Source organism: Merops nubicus, unplaced genomic scaffold (genome assembly GCF_000691845.1).
Source record: "Merops nubicus isolate BGI_N331 unplaced genomic scaffold, ASM69184v1 scaffold18775, whole genome shotgun sequence".
Lineage (NCBI taxonomy): Eukaryota > Metazoa > Chordata > Aves > Coraciiformes > Meropidae > Merops > Merops nubicus.
Window position 1 is genome coordinate 42,761 of NW_008611820.1, and position 11,617 is coordinate 54,377.

Sequence of the window (11,617 nt, forward strand, 5' to 3'; positions counted from 1 at the left end):
CAATACAGGTTATCCCATTGCTCCCAAGGGAGGTAATCCCTACCAGCAAAAGGCTGGATTTGTCCAGTAGCTCTGTCTGTGGAAGGACAGCTGTCAGTAATCACACCCAGGCAAACAGCTTTCCTACAGAAGCTTGTACAGAAGACTTGGCCTGAAAAAGGAAAGTATTGCAAACTCAATTTAAAAAAAAAACAAACCAAAACAAAACAAAACCAAACCCCAAAACTTTAAAAAAAAAAAAAAGTCATCATGTTTCCCAATGAAATACTGCATAGAAAGGAGACATTTCAAGATTAGCAAAGAGGAACTATGCTAGCCAAACAATAGGGATAAATTCTGACAGATGTCACTCTTGAAAGTGACATAATCCAGAAGACAAGACTACGTGATCTTTTTGTATGAAGTACTGTGTTCAATTTTAAAGCAAATGGCTCTTCACCTGTTCTGAGAAGAGCATCTGTGATTATAATGCAGCTCACAGTTCACATTAACAACAACATAGCTTTGTAAAAGATCACAGCAGTGAGTCTGATAATAAAAAAAAAAATCATGTTGCCTTAGAGCACTAATGAAAGCTTTAATGTTAAAGCTTTGCTTATGTGGTATCTCAGCTAGAATAGTATCCATCTTTTTCTTCATTACTGGTACAAATGATGCTTAAATAAATATTATTGATATTAGTGTTTGTAATTCTCATGGAGATAGCTCTGGGCTCACTGAAATAGTGTCTGTTATGAACAGCAACAGAACAGAACCAGCCAAGGTTTTAATTCAGATTATTCTCTCATAAATCTGAACAAGATTTGGATCATTACCTGTGACACTTGGGTTGCCAAAGTAACCTTGACTAGCCAGCTGATGTTTGCAGAGCGCATGGCACGGTCACCATGGAGATCCTGCCCATGTGATTCTGCAGACATGATGCAGTCGCAGGCATCTCAGACACGCCACAGCGAGCAGGAGAGGAATTAATGATTGGTGAGGAATGCTCCTGCAGACAGCTCTTCTCTCTGTCACAGTGCCCAGAAGTAATGCAGGAGGTAAACTTGGCTTAGCTGCATGTGGAGGACCAGGGCAAGGGGACGAGGGGGAGCTCCCTCGGCTCTCAGAAGGAAAGCTCAGCTCTCACCTCCTTTTCGTAAGGAAAATACTGAGTTCTGATGGAAAGTTCAGGCTCTACCAAGATTGGAGGAGTGGTTGGAGACAGTGCTGACATGTGTGAAAACCGTGTTTGAAGGATAATATTCATTTACAGATTTTATGTTTGAGTCATTGAAGGCCACTGAACGCTACTAGTATTCCTTCATCAGCTGAGACTTTTATCCCCTCCCAACACCTGCTGTTTTCATTCACATGCAGCCTGGTCAGGTCAGGGAAGTTACACCAGTGGAACAGGGACTGAAGTTTGTGTACACAGAATATTTCAAATTCTTCTCAAAAAGTAGCTGTCATGCCCTTTCCAGCATCTACTGAACCTCACAGTAGCACTATGAACTAGATTTCGGACCTGTTCTGCACAACAATACCAAACCAAAGCCCAGGCTGAGTGTTAGAAAGATCCCATGAGACAATTGACTGCTTCTCTGCCTTTTACGTATTTCTGAACCAAGGCTTCTAACTTTGAAGTTGTAGCACATGCCTGAATATTTAGGTAATTACCTAAATCCTTCGCTAGTTACCATGGCCTTTGTATTTGGCCTCTACATTACTGCTATTTTTTCCTCTTCTGAACTTGGAAGTTCTGTTATTGACAGGGCAGTTAAAACAAACAAAACTTCTGAGAAAAGATGTGATTCTGTTTCTGATGGTTAAGCAAGCTGTGTGGGTGCTTCCTCCTTCCTCCCCATACTCCCTGGAAAACAGAACTAACAGAGCCTCAGGTTAAAGCTATTTTGCTGTTGAAAAATGCTTTGTTCCACCTTTGTTACTTACATGTGAAACTGGCTGTACAATGACAGATACTTAAAAGGGGCTGTTACTATTTCTGTGTGCTACAGCTGTGATTAGCAGGCGTGGCTATGATCAGGTGGGGCTTCTGTTGACATGATAAAACACATCCCTAAGAAGATACAGTTCCTGCTTCAAAAACTGTCCAAGAGCATCAGGTGATAGCCAGTGAGGGGGTATGGGGTAAGTGTTGCAGGACTATGGCAGCTACTTCTCAAATAGTCAGCTGTTTTCAGCTTCCCACATATACATCAGAAGAAATTTAAGAAGAACTTGAGGGCTGGAGTGACATTGGTGCTTTAGTGATTCTTTACAATCAGCCCCAGAACGGCATTTTGGAGATGGCCTTGTTGGACTCCTTATGTGCACAGGAAAAATGTTTTCAGTGTATAAACAGAGGACAAAAGGTGATTCTTTCAGATGATGTGTGAAAATAAACAGCAGTATTGAAGGTGAGAGACGTTCCCTTTGTTTGGGTGTTGATCACCCTTTAGACAGTGTGTGGTGATACAGCATTGGAACAGCTGGTGCGTGGACAGATCAAACTGAGGTAATGGAAATCACTTCAGTTCTGGCTTAGATTCAATTTGTAACCTTGGCATGAGATTGTTTAACCTTTCATACTATGACCCAATTTACCAAAAAGGGGAATGAGAGGGCTTGTAAGCTTTCATGTACCTCAGGGAAACCCAGTACACAGTCCTCTGCCACCATCCAATAAACCTGCCTTAGCTGAGAGTGATGAGGTAAAGAAAGTGTCTGCAAAAATCAAACTGGAATGTGTAGATGGCAGTTTGTATAAACTGCGTTCAACACCATGGAGTCAAAAGAGCATCCACTCTTCTGATGCAGGAGTATCTTTAGATTCTTTTAGTTTTGATTTGTTTTTTTTCTGAAGTAAATATATAACTTTACAAAAAAACATTGAAAAAAATAATGATATTGCTGAGCTGAACAGCTTCATGTAGGATGATGAAAGCATTAATGTTCTGATATTTCCACTAGGCGTGGAATGTTTCCACATGGCCCGTTGCCTTCATTGTTTCTCTCTACTAAACACTCACATTACTAACGTGGGCCTGAAGCCCCCAGTGTGTTATATTGGCACAGCGAGCCCTTTAATGTTCCAACTTTGCAGTCTCTCTTATTTTACTCCTGAGACTGGTTTCTTATAAGATCCAAATACAGAAATGGATCATTATGTTTAAAATAATATCCATAGGCTTGAAAATAGCATCCGTTTCTCTAGGCAGGCTGCATTTATCTTTCATACTGTTGAAATGGTGCCACAGATAATTAGTAATACATTTCCCATTTTACTTTTCTATATTTATAAAGCAGTATACTGCTTTTGCTACATTCTAACAACAAAATGAAGTTCCAGAGATGACTGAACGTCAGCAAGCATTTATGAATACCTCAGCAGAGATTACTGTTGGCTCTTGATTTCAAACACAGAACAGCCAACAAATTAGTTTCAAGTAAAATGGGTGAATAAGCAGAGGCTTGACTATAGCAATCTAAAGTTAGAACATGATTGTTTGATATTATTTATAAAGAGTCAGACTTAAATCTAGGAGAACATCTCTGTTCAAGAACTTTGCAAGGTAGTCATGGCCTCAGTACCGCTTTCAGGCTTGTTCTGTAATGGGGTTCCAAGGTTAATTTTGTCTCCCTTCAGCTGCAGGCTTCAGCGAATTGAAGGATCAGTGCTGTGACTACCAGGACAGTAGAGGTGGGGACCTGAAATGAATGGCTTCAGATGAAAAGCCAGACAAGAAATCTGTCCCAGTTACTAATTTCACCTGGGGAAAACGTAGTGCTAAAGACTAATAAGAAAAGTCCACGGAGAACACAGGAAAGAATCCCTAGTCCGAAGGCAGCTGTACAAGATGCATTTCAGGAAAAAAGTCTTTTAGTCAGTGTAAAATGGCCTGTTTTTACACAGTCCCATCAAGAGCCATAGAACCCCAATGTCATCAGGAGCTAGCTGCAGATACCCAAAAGTAATGTCACAGCCTGACAGCATATTATGTTACTTGTTCTGTTTGAAATACACCAGGTTTTTCATGGCCTCAGATTTGCAGAAACTACTTGAGTAAAAAAAATGTCTTGTGGCTGCTATTTTTAATTTTGGTATGAACATCTTTTTTCCAGTCTGAGTGATTACAGGTAATAAATTGCTTAATTTTGTGCTTTTTTTACACATATTTCTCACATAGAAAGGTATTGCCAGTTAGTCAGGAGTGCTGACAGAGCACTTAATTAAACTTAGGTAAGTAATTTGTGGATTCAATGTGATTCCTAAAAGTTGTTTTCTTAGTTTCCATGTTAATACTTTGCTAATAGTACTCTGCTAATATTAGCACTTCACTATTTTAGAAATGCTAGTAAAAAAACAAAATAATTTTTGTTTTTCTCCTTTTTTATGCAAGCTTATAGTTTAAATTAGAATTGCTCTCAGCTAACTAATGACAGAATGACTACAAAAGCCATACCATGTTCCCAGTGTGTACTCTGGTGTTCTACTGAAGTAGAGGCAAATAATTTATGGCTGTTATTTATTCTCTTCTGCTTTTAGTGACATAAAAACTTTGCAAGTCATGGTCTGCCATGAGGTATTAGCCAAAGAAATATGAAAATCTGTCTTTTAGAGATGATGTATCAATTTAGCGTATCATTGCTACAAGGAACATGAACTCTTTTGTGTTTCTAATACTCTGCTGTTTCTTTTTTAACGATATCTAGAGCTAATGTGATACTACAAAATTAGCTGGTTTATAAAGTTGAGACTATACAGGCATCTCTGTGAACTACAGCCTAGTTGAAAACACACTTCTTGCACGTGACACCTTCTTTTTTTTATAAAAATACACCATTTTAAAATTTCACAGACAAACCTTATAAATAATTTTTGTGTTATCTTTTTCAGCTTACTTTGGTCGTAGGTAGCGTGAAGACCCAAGTATCAGTGATTTCAAGGTACATAGTCAGTCCTAAAATTAGATTGAATTCCCAAAATGCAATAGAATCAGCAACACTGAATGAACCATTTTAGCAACCTAGTCCATTGGAAAGGTGTCTTTAAAAAACTTTATAAAAACCAGACTAAACTTTTTGCCATCACAAAGCACAGAAATAAACGCTCATCCAAAACCCACAAGCAGAATACCCCAAAATACATACACCTGTCTAGAGATGTACTGAGATTTTTCTGTTGATTTGTTTGTGTTGCTTTTGTATAAACTGGGAAATATTACAACATGCAGTAATTATAACTTTTTAGTCAGTGAAGGAAGGTTGAGCAGAATGATGAATGCCATTATGCCAAGCATGGCATCATTTCTGAATTTGCAAATAACTACTGGCACAGCCAGATATTGTCAAAGTTCTCACTGGGAGGAGCAAGTATTGAGCTTTCTCAGTTCAGGTTTTAAAAATCCCACATGGAATTCCAGACTTATTGAGACTTAAAATTTCCCAAATCCTGTTTTTTACTGTATGTCATTACTTGCATTGTCTTTGGAAGCCTGTAGAGCTCAAGTGTTAGAAAGTATGAAGACAAGACAAATATCTGCCTCTGGCATCGACAGCCCACTGTGTCTGGGTAACTGGCTTTTTCTTTTCTGTTTTTTTCTGTATGCAGACTTTTAAAAGTACTAACTTTTTGAAAAATTTACCTGTATAAAGTTTACTAGAGGGAGGCCTTGTTGCTACAGCTTGTTTTTGAAGGCAGAGAAAATCTAGTCTGGTAGGAGATGAAATTCTTGAACGATATTCTGAAAATTACCATTGGTGCTTAAGATAAGTACCTTGGCTTGATTTTGAACAGATTTGAGGCTGGAGAAGATGAGTCTATTTGAAGCAGAATAAGAAAATTTAAAGAGGACACAATAGCCAAGATTCTTGATATTTCTGAGGAGTACCTCAGGAGAGACGCTGCAGTGGTATAGGAGCGGATTCTGTCAAACCCTACTTCAGAGAACACAGCTGCTGTGAACCTTCTTTTAGAACAGTCTTTGGCTGGTAACATGAAGGCATTTTGGCTCCTGCTCTCCTACCAGGGTCTATTGACAGTAATTGTTGCTCTTCTCAGTATGATACACAATAGATATGGGACAGAAATGGCTCTGATCCAAGAGAAGCTCTGAGACCCTGACCATAACATCCCCTCAGGAAAATACACTTGAACAGGCTTTTTCACAAGAGGCCTTCTTTGCCAGCTGTGTGTTTTTTTAATCCTGTGTTTGTATCAAGGCTTCTTTGAAGAATTCTGTTGGTAGCACTGGCAGCATAACACCTTTTTAACTGTGCAAGTGTGTGTTAATAGATTAAAATTTTCTAAGAAACGTTAAAGCTGCTAAATCTTGCCTACAATGCTAATGCAGTGCAACTGTTCTGTATGTTCCCAATTAAGCTCTATATATTTAAATTTCATGCCTCTCTGCTTGGGTCCAGCAGAGTGGTATGAGGGTGGAGCTCCTAGAAGTTTCAGAAAATCTGCAGCCTTTGGGAGTTATGATGGAAAATGAGAATTTGAGTGTTTCTCACAGGGCATGGTAAGCATGACTTGTAAAGGACCTTGCAGTCCTGCAGTTTTGTCCTTCTAGACCATGTTTTTTGTTTTACAGATGACCTCATTATTGAATAGGTTGTCTCAATTTCCAGATCCACTGTCATTGCTGAAAAACACTGGAACGAGGATATGTGATAATGTATCCATGACTGTACCTTCTGTAGGGGTGAAAGGGATGGAAGAAATAGACTTCTCCAAAGTGGTTTCTCCAGTACTAAAAGCATATTCCCTAAAGCAAATGCAAATTGTATCAAACTGAGTTAGAAAGGTCCTTTTCTTCTGTTTATCATTTTCCACTAGACTGAACTGATAGAGGAAGATGAATCTACTCCAGAGTATGCTTGAAAACATCAAACTAAAATATGAATTAATGCAAGTGTGCTTGAGGGAGAAGTCAAATTTGGGATTCCTGTTATTTCTCCCTTGCTAGTAATCTCTTTCCTCTAGTGCAGCCTCGGAGTGCTAATGTTGGGTTCATCGGGCAGTGCTTGGCTGGGTGGCACTCTGGATTTTTCTTGTTTTCCAGTAACTGCTTTGCCAGCTTTCCTTACATAAATAACATGGAAAGTGGAAGCATTTCCCAGTTGTCCACTAATGTGTAAAAAGAGTTCTGATTCCAGTGCAGAGCTCTGTGATGCTGTGCCAATTGTGGGGCTCTCAAGGCTAATCAGCATTAGTTTAGACACAAACCCTCTAAGAGCTGAGCTATACTGAAAGCACAGGCCAACAGAATTGTCCTTTATTCCAGTGGAAACTCTTAATATTAGTAAACACTCCTTTGCACTGTTTCCAATCCAAGAGCCCTCTGCTGCAGATCCTGCACCAGAAGAAATTCAATTAGCTCGTGCATATAAACAAAAGCACATTTTACTTGAATTTGAGTTGACAGATGCAAATAGCAACGAATATAGAAGAATTGGTGAAAAATCAATTTAGGGACACAATTCTGTACAAAGAGGGAAACACTTTTGATCCTTGCTCTGGAAGGGATATTTATTTTGAATCAAACTCCAACCACTTCAGAGAACGTCCAGTAAATTCCAAGATGTCTTTGTGCCTTTGCTGTACTACCAGCTAAGCCTGGGTCTGATTTTGACCAAGTGCAGAGAGATTCACTGTCTTCACTGGGAACGTGCAAACACTCAGGCACAGCCTCAGCCACACTGGGCCAGAGGCAGACTCCACACAGCACGTCAATGCTCACATGAGACAGTAAATGCTGTCCTACAGTCTGCATAGAACAACTGAAGCCTTACCCACACTGGCTTAGCCAGGGCAGGCTGTGATGCTCTCTGCCCTCTAGTGTAAGAGGGAATGGTTTCAGTACTCAGGCACCTTGGGGAACAAGTGGTTGCAGTCTTGCTTGAATAAGTGGACTGTTAGCAACCATAAATGTAAAATTTACTGATGTATTAAATAGCTCGTGCTCTCCTAACTCAGACGTACTGTACTGGAGGGTGTGGCACTAGTACAGAATTTGACTAGCTGGTAGGTAAGCTGCAAATGACACTAAAATATACAGATGTTGTATCAGCTCTTCAAAATACTTTTTCCAAAATGTTTTATAGGTTTAATATCTCCATCTGGATTCCATAGCCACTCTTACTGCTCTGAGTTTTATTGTTCCCTTTGCCTCTGCCTGCTGCTTGCATTTGCAGGCTACTTAAAAGTGTCTTGGAAACAATTCTTGAACCTTTCTCCAGAGTCTTAAAGTTGATACTGTGCATATGAAAAATGCAGGGAAAGCACATTTTCTCAAATTTGCCTTGCTTAATATGATATGGTACAAATTGAAATAAATGTTGCATACCCTGCTTTCCACATGATGTTCTGGTAATCAATTTCAATGGACGGGCAAGTGTGTTTGCTGACTTCTCCAGCTCTGTCATGTCTAGGTTGGTTATCTAAGCCATGCTGTAGACTCTGAAAAGCTTGATTTGGCTAATAAGAGTAATAAAAGAATAATACAGCCGCTGCTTCTTCAGAGTCTTTGTTGAATATTCTTAAAGGAATGTTGTCCATAGTGCAGAACAAGTCTTACAGAATAATTAGGTATTGCTTATGCTGTAGAGTGACTTCATGAAATTTACTGTGATTTTGCAGGCTACATTTAGAGGTCAACTCACTTTCCAGTGGGATTTACAAAGATATGTTTTCCAAGGTTAATTTACAATTATGCCCTAAGTTAGAAAGTCATTGTGTTTTGCAGTGCTATTTTTCTTTTGTTCTAACACATTTTTTGTTAAGTCTGGTATTTACTAAATGAGGGAACCACTTTGCAAGCTTAAGGTTGTAATATTGAGTTCACTGCAGTCAGCTTTCAAAACAAGGCGGACAGATGGCGAAGACATTTTGTGCCCAGCATCCATTACATTTAATTAGAAGTTGAAAGCTGTATTTGCTTAGTATCTTTAAAAATCTCATGCTTCCTTCTGTAGTAGACATTCAGCAATTATCTTAGGTACGTGGACCCCAGCTCAGGCTTTTAAATATGCTGTGGGACCCACCTGTTGCCAGGTCAGCATATTGTTTCAAACTTCTATGCCATTATTTTTACAATATTCAATAAAACTATGTCACAGATGGTAGATCCTATTAACATAAAACTCTTTATTGTCTCAACATGTCCTGTTATGCCTGAAAAAAAATGGTGTGATGAGGATATGAAACAGCCTTTATGTGTCCATTTTCAGTTCCTGAAGTTTCCCATGATGAAAGTGAGGAAACTTGACATCTTCCCATTTTCAGTGATCTGATCGTGGTCTGCATGCTGCATATTGGGCATTCAGTCCAGCACACACACAATTTCAATTCATCAACACTGAGCTCTGAGGAGTTCTGAAACTTCCTTCAGACATCAAAATAAGCTCCTCTCCAGTGCACTAGTGAGAAGAGGTTTTTGTTCCTTTCTCACTTGTGCTAGTTGCAGCCAGTTGTTAAATGTCTAGTCTTAGTAGTATCTGTAGGGGACTACTGAGTTAAAATAAAAAAGAGAAAAAAAAAGTGGCTAAAAGAAGGAAAGAAATACTTATGTAGTGAGAACCACAGTACTGCACTAATCACAGCCACTGCCCAGATGCAGCATTCCTTCTATAGGAGTGCAGAAGAAATTGACTCTAAAGTACCATGGATCAATTAGGAAAACATTTCATCCTTTGATGAAAGCAGGGTTTCTTGATAAACACTCTGCAAATACAAAATCTAGTGAACAACCTGTAGGCACCAAGTCCCAGAGCCTGTGTTTCTCCCTGCACCTCAGGTGCCTGTTGCTCGGGTCCAGCGTTAGCCTCGTGCACCTATCCTGCTACTCAGGAACTGCCATCAAGACATGGGTCCCATTTTGGCACACACAACATAAAAATCTGGCCATACAAATTCACTGAAAAAAAGTTTAACTATTCATTTTCTTTCCAGCAGATGTTTGAATGACCTTGCACATAGTATGCCTTAAATATGTGGCTGGTTTTGGAAGGAAGGAATTTGGGATTCTCTTTCTTAGTGTGTGCCTGGAAATTACCAAGAGGTTCTCTTTCTTTCAGGTGAAGGAGGCCATGCAGAGGATCCATGACCGAGGAAATATAGGAAAACTAATTCTGGACGTGGAGAAGGCCCCCACTCCCCTGGTGAGTGCACAGCACCACATACGTGGTGTACGGCCACATTCAAAGTCAGGTTAATGGGGCTCTGAGCAACCTGGTCTGGTTAAAGATGTCCCTGCTCACTGCAGGGGGGTTGGACTAGGTGATCTTTAAAGGTCCCTTCCAACCCAAAGCATTCTGTGAGTCTGATTTAATGCAAGAATCTTCTTCAGTCCTAAGAGAGAGAATGTTGATGTAGAAGAGAATTCAGCCATGCTAACCTATGTTGTATAACATTACCACCTGCCCAGTTAAACAGACTCTTGTTGTGCTTCCACAGGTAAGTCAAAATGACAAGGGGAAGTACAAGAGAGTTTTGCACCTTTACACAAGTTGTAATAAATACTCCCATGTGAAAAAACACCCTGATGTGTTCCTTAAATCCAATGCCGAACTACAAATGTCTGCAGTTGCCTACTACCTGTACAGGCATTTTCAATAAAATACAGTAATGCAGTTTCTTCCCACTTCTGTGGGAGCCAAGATTTGCACTCTCTCATGGGTATATTCTGCCAGCATCTGCATATCCACTGCTGTACAGAGATAAAACTGTTGCTTTCTGAGTTTTCATGGCACTGCGCCTCACGTGGGACCAGATCCCGTCCATTAGCTGCCATTAAAGAATAGCATTACCTGTTCTGGAAGAGCAGATACAGGAGGAGTGGTAAACCAGAGCTCTCACACGTTCTGTGAAGTCCCTACCCAGTGCCCCCGTGTGACAGGGGTGCTTTCTGTCACCTAACTCAGCTGTAAGCCAGGAGGGAGCAGCTTGCAAGGCCAGTGGGGAGCAGTGTGGTGCCAGCAAAGGCTTTGCACGGACAGGGTGTTTATCTCCCTGTTGCAGCCGTGTCTTCTTTCAGTTTTCAAGTCACTTTACCACATGAATCAAACTGAAATAGGAACGAATAAAGCAATGTGAAAGGTGCTCTGATGTCCTTCATCCTACAGATGGCCAACGACAGCACAGAGACAAGCGAGGCTGGAGAAGAGGAGGAAGACCACGAAGGGGACAATGAGAACAAAGAGCGCATGCCCTTCATCCAGTAACGGCCGGAGCCGAGGGAGCAGGAAGACTGATGAGGTCGAAGGGAGCAAGACTGGGAAATCTCTTCTGTGCATCAGTGAACAAATGCTGTAGTACAGTGTGTGTTGTATTTGTCTGCAGTCAGCTGAGCTATGAGCTGTTGATCATTGTTGTTTTGAACTCAAGTGCCATTCTCATCCAGTGCAGTATTATGACATTCCTGTGTAACACCCGATTGCCCTGTAGGAGTCCCATGGATTTTTCTGTTCTGGTTTAAAAGTCTCATTAAGTTACTGTGTAATTTTAGATGGGCATCTTTCTCATGATAATTCCAACATTCTGCATAAAGTCTTTGGGGGGGGGGGGGGGGGGTGTTGTTTTTTTTGCAAGTTGGAAACAGTAACAAAAAACATTCCCCACTTGCTGTCTGGA

General features: G+C 40.3%; 1 protein-coding gene across 1 annotated transcript in view; it reads left to right on the forward strand.

Annotated features, from left to right (window-relative positions):
- The window catches only part of VAT1L (vesicle amine transport 1-like), a gene marked incomplete at its 5' end in the record, with an annotated part of 48,053 nt that extends 36,845 nt beyond the window's left edge, over positions 1-11,208 (forward strand). Inside the window, 2 exons of the mRNA XM_008941354.1 lie at positions 10,063-10,146; positions 11,110-11,208. Of these exons, the coding sequence (XP_008939602.1) occupies positions 10,063-10,146; positions 11,110-11,208 (183 nt within the window). The remainder of the gene's footprint in view (positions 1-10,062; positions 10,147-11,109) is intronic.
- Between the last annotated feature and the right edge of the window lie 409 nt (positions 11,209-11,617).